The sequence below is a fragment of the Lolium rigidum genome, chromosome 3 (genome assembly GCF_022539505.1).
Source record: "Lolium rigidum isolate FL_2022 chromosome 3, APGP_CSIRO_Lrig_0.1, whole genome shotgun sequence".
In the NCBI taxonomy this organism is placed as follows: domain Eukaryota; kingdom Viridiplantae; phylum Streptophyta; class Magnoliopsida; order Poales; family Poaceae; genus Lolium; species Lolium rigidum.
The window spans coordinates 193746241-193750360 of NC_061510.1; the positions used below are offsets into that span (position 1 = coordinate 193746241).

Consider the following 4120-nt stretch of genomic DNA (forward strand, 5'->3'; position numbering starts at 1 on the left):
CATAAAGTTCAGCGCAGCGCACCAGAGCATGTGTGTGGACCGCGGCTGCGATGGTGGACTGGAACGCCTGGAAAACAGGTGCGCAGCGAAGGGGAGCTCCTAGATGGTCGCAGCCGCGTTCGACGGCAACGACGACCTTGGCGCCGAGTCGCTTGACAAGGCGGAGGATGGCTGGCATTGCGGCCGAGTGCGCTGCCCCGACGGGGAGGTGAATGGCGAGGGGTCGCCACCGGTGATGGCGACGAGGTCCACGGGGTCGCGGGTGTCGATGTTGAAGACGGTGAACCGGAAGTAGACGCCGAGGTCGGCCGGCAAAGCTGGAGAGGTTCTCGTGAACTCAGCTCGAGCGGGTGGTGCCACGCCAGCGTCCACGAGCCTCCCGACGTTCTCCCGCTCGCCTGCCAGCGACAGCAGCGCGGGCAGCACGTCCTCCTCGTGCTCGCGGGGTCGGCGCGCCAGCTGCACCAGCTTCTCCACCACGGACGCGTTCCGGCCCAGCCTGCGGCGGTACGTGTGCATGGACGCCAGGATGAGGACCGCGGCGACGGTGTTCCGTCGCGCTGCCGGGGCCCATGGTGTGGCGACTGCCTCCACGGTGAAGTCCGCGTGCACGAAGGCGCGGTGGTCTGACCCCGACTTGGAGAGCAGCGGGGTCTCCTGCACCACGCGGTTGGTCGCGTCTGGGGAGAAGATCGCCGACAACTTCTTCACTGGAAATGACGCCGTCATACACGCATGCTGCTGCCCAAGCCTGCCATCCGCGCCCGCACGCGCATGCCGATGCCCGTCCTCCTCGGCGTCGCCTAACCACGCATGCCACCCATGCCCAAACGCGCATGCCGCGCCCGCGCCTGCTACAGCTACAGGGCACAGGGGCGCCACAATGGCGTGCTCCAGCGAGGATCTCCGCAGCGGAAGGGACGCTGCAGCGGCGTGCTTCAACATCTACTTTTTCATCGGATGGAGCCATGGATTTCAAAGGAGATAGAGAAGAAAATATTTTAGGAAAGACGAGGAGAGAGAATCAGAGAAACATGATTTGGGGGAGCTGACACTCTGACCAAGCTTTAAATTTCTTACCTTTTCCCCTCTCCCGAATGGTCCCATCCCATGTATTTGTACTTGTATTGTTGATTGTCCATCCGAGTATCAAAAGCGATGTTGCAGGACCCACCAATCCCTCAGCCAATGGGAGAACGAGTTCAGGCCGGTGCATGTGCCGCCCGGTTCATCTCATGATTTCCGAATAAGTCCAATCAACACGTTGATGCCAGCAGTCAGCAGGATCGGGAAGGAGAGCCGCCCGCTGCGCAAAACCCAAAACCCGTTCCAAAGCCCGCACCGACCAAAGCAAACCGCGCGACACGCGGCACGGGCACGGCCGACACACCCCCACGAGTCCGGCACGGCCGTCTCCTTCACTGGCTTCAGTTAGGAACTGCAGTCAGATCAGAGCGGGCCGCCCACGCCGCTTCCGCTTTCGTCGGCGCCGCTGCCGCTGCCGCATCGTGCTCCGCAGTTTCAGCATCTCAGTTTCCGTCGAGTGAGTCGCACTCCCCCGCGGCCCGCCCCGCCCCCAGTTTCCTGTCGAGAAAGCCGCGCCAGACTTTCTTTTTCTTTCGCCTCTGATAAAGCAGCCTCCTCGATAAAACAGCACCAGCGACTCACTCTGCGACCGGCTAATGGCGTCCGAGTCCACATCGTTCTGCGTCTCGTCGGGTCCAGGAGGACCCAAGGTGAGCGCCGCGGCCAAGCCGCACGGCCACGTCGTGCTGCCGGGCCGCGTCCACGACGCGCTCATCTTCGCGGCGGGCGCCGTGGCGGCGGTGCTCCTGCTCCTGGGGACCGCGTCCTTCCTCTCGCCCACGCCCGTGCCTAACCTCGTCGCGTTACGTTCCCCCGCGGTCTCGGTCTCGGTCTCGGTCTCGTCCGCCGCGTCGCACGGCGTCGCCCCGGGGCGCACCTTCTACGACGACCCGAACCTGTCGTACGCCGTCGGCCGTCGCCACCTCACCGGCTGGGACGCCAAGCGCGCGCAGTGGCTGCGCCTGCACTACTCGCGCGGCCTCAACGCCAGCGGCGGCGCGGCGGAGCGCGTCGTCATGGTGTCCGGGTCGCAGTCCGCGCCCTGCAAAGGCGCCGGCGGCGACAACCTGCTCCTCCGCTTCCTCAAGAACAAGCTCGACTACTGCCGCCTCCACGGCGTCGAGCTCTTCTACAACACGGCGCTGCTCCACCCGGAGATGAAGGCGTACTGGGCCAAGATCCCCAACGTGCGCGCCACCATGCTGGCCCACCCGGAGGCCGAGTGGATATGGTGGCTCGACGCCGACGCCGTGCTCACCGATATGGACTTCTCCCTTCCGCTCCACAGATACAGGGACCATAACCTCATCCTCTACGGCTGGGAGAGGGAGGTGTACGACGCCAGGTCCTGGTTGGGCCTCAACGCCGGCGTGTTCCTCATCCGCAACTGCCAGTGGTCGCTCGACTTCATGGACGCCTGGGCGCGCATGGGCCCCGCCTCGCCGGAGTACGCCGACTGGGGCAAGCTAATCGGGGAAGCGCTCAATATCAAGGCCGACAACGGGTCCGACGACCAGGCTGCGCTCGTCTACCTGCTCCTCAAGAACCGCAACAAATGGGGCGGCAAGACCTACCTCCACAACGACTACTACTTCCAGGGCTACTGGGCGGAGATCGTGGATCAGCTGGATGACATCGCGGCGCGGTACCTAGCGGCGGAGCGACGCGCGCCCGGGGCGGCGGCACTCCGCCGGAGGCACTCGGAGGGCGAGCACGCGCGGTACGCGGCGGCCAGGAACGCGGCGGTCAAGAGGAGCGTCCCGGGGCCGGCGGGCGGCGGGCAGACCGGCTGGCGGCGGCCGTTCGTGACGCACTTCACGGGGTGCCAGCCCTGCGGCGGCAAGCCCAACGAGATCTACTCCAAGGAGACCTGCGCCGACGGGATGCGCCGCGCGCTCACTTTCGCCGACGACCAGGTGCTCCGCGCCTACGGGTTCCGCCACGAGGGACCGCTCAGCGACGACGTGCGCCCGCTACCGTTCGGCTACCCGGCCGCGCGGCATTGAGGCGCCCTCCCTGCAAATCGACAGTAGTAAAAAATATCTCATCAATGAATGTTGCTCCATCTCGCTCACAGCAAATCGACTGTAGTAAAACAAATCTGATCAATCTGGTAAATACCAGCGAGAGAGATTTGAGCCTCATTTGCGTCATTTTACCTGGATTTGTCCTGCTCTTCATCTACATTCGTGTTTTCTCTTTCCCTTCTCGACTACACGAATATAGGTGAGTAGTATTTTACCGCAAACTAGTACTCTCTCTGTCTCTGATTTAGATGTATCTAGACACATTCTAATTCTAGATATATTTATTTTAGTGGCAAGTAATATTTATTGGAGGAAGTACTAGTATTATTTTTATTGAGTAGGTACATACGATAGTTCAAATTTCAGGCGCAAATAAGAACAAGTTTCATGCGGTGAACCGTTGTTTTGCGGTGTGAAGAGTGTCGGTTTTAGCCTGAGCCATACCCATATTAGATAATTCAAATTAGCAACAACATTTTAATCAAATACGTAGTCCAGGCAGGTAGCACACAATGCACGGAAATTTGGTTGGAAATGATGTCGGATCAAGAAGAAGCTTCACCATTGCTGCCGTCGCCGTTACCACCACCAACAGCGCCATCAGCTAGCTGCCTTTTATTTTTACCTTTCTTCCTTCTAATATCTTCGCCCTTTTTTTTTATCTCCCACCATTCTTTTGCTAGAGGATCTACAGTGTTCGGATCCATCATTATCACCGGTTCTCCTCCTTTTTCTCCTGGAGCATGATCTTTTCTATCTTCAAACTCTGCCTTCCGCCACTCATCTTCTCTAATTACTTCATACTTGCTTTTTTTTTTTGAACAATGGAGAGGCCCGAAGGCCTGGATACCATTAGCAAAAGCGGTGGGTACAAGTTACAAGAGGAGCCAGCAGAATAACAGGAAATGCAACAAGACCCCTCACTTTTACAAAGAAGACCTTACAATGAGAACGCAAAAGGCAATCAGGTCCTCCTCCACCACTACAGATCAGAGCGCTCGCGTCGT

General features: G+C 59.7%; 1 protein-coding gene across 1 annotated transcript; it reads left to right on the forward strand.

The window, feature by feature from the left end:
- The first annotated feature begins 1682 nt into the window (after positions 1-1682).
- Positions 1683-3230, forward strand: LOC124698796 (probable glycosyltransferase 6). The gene has a single exon (XM_047231218.1). It carries the CDS (start codon positions 1683-1685, stop codon positions 3090-3092), a length of 1410 nt encoding a protein of 469 aa, XP_047087174.1. The 3' UTR covers positions 3093-3230.
- Positions 3231-4120: the final 890 nt, after the last annotated feature.

Coding starts and splice junctions, on each gene's coding strand:
- LOC124698796 (XM_047231218.1), top strand. CDS start 1,683: ATGGCGTCCGAGTCCACATCGTTCTGCGTCTCGTCGGGTCCAGGAGGA.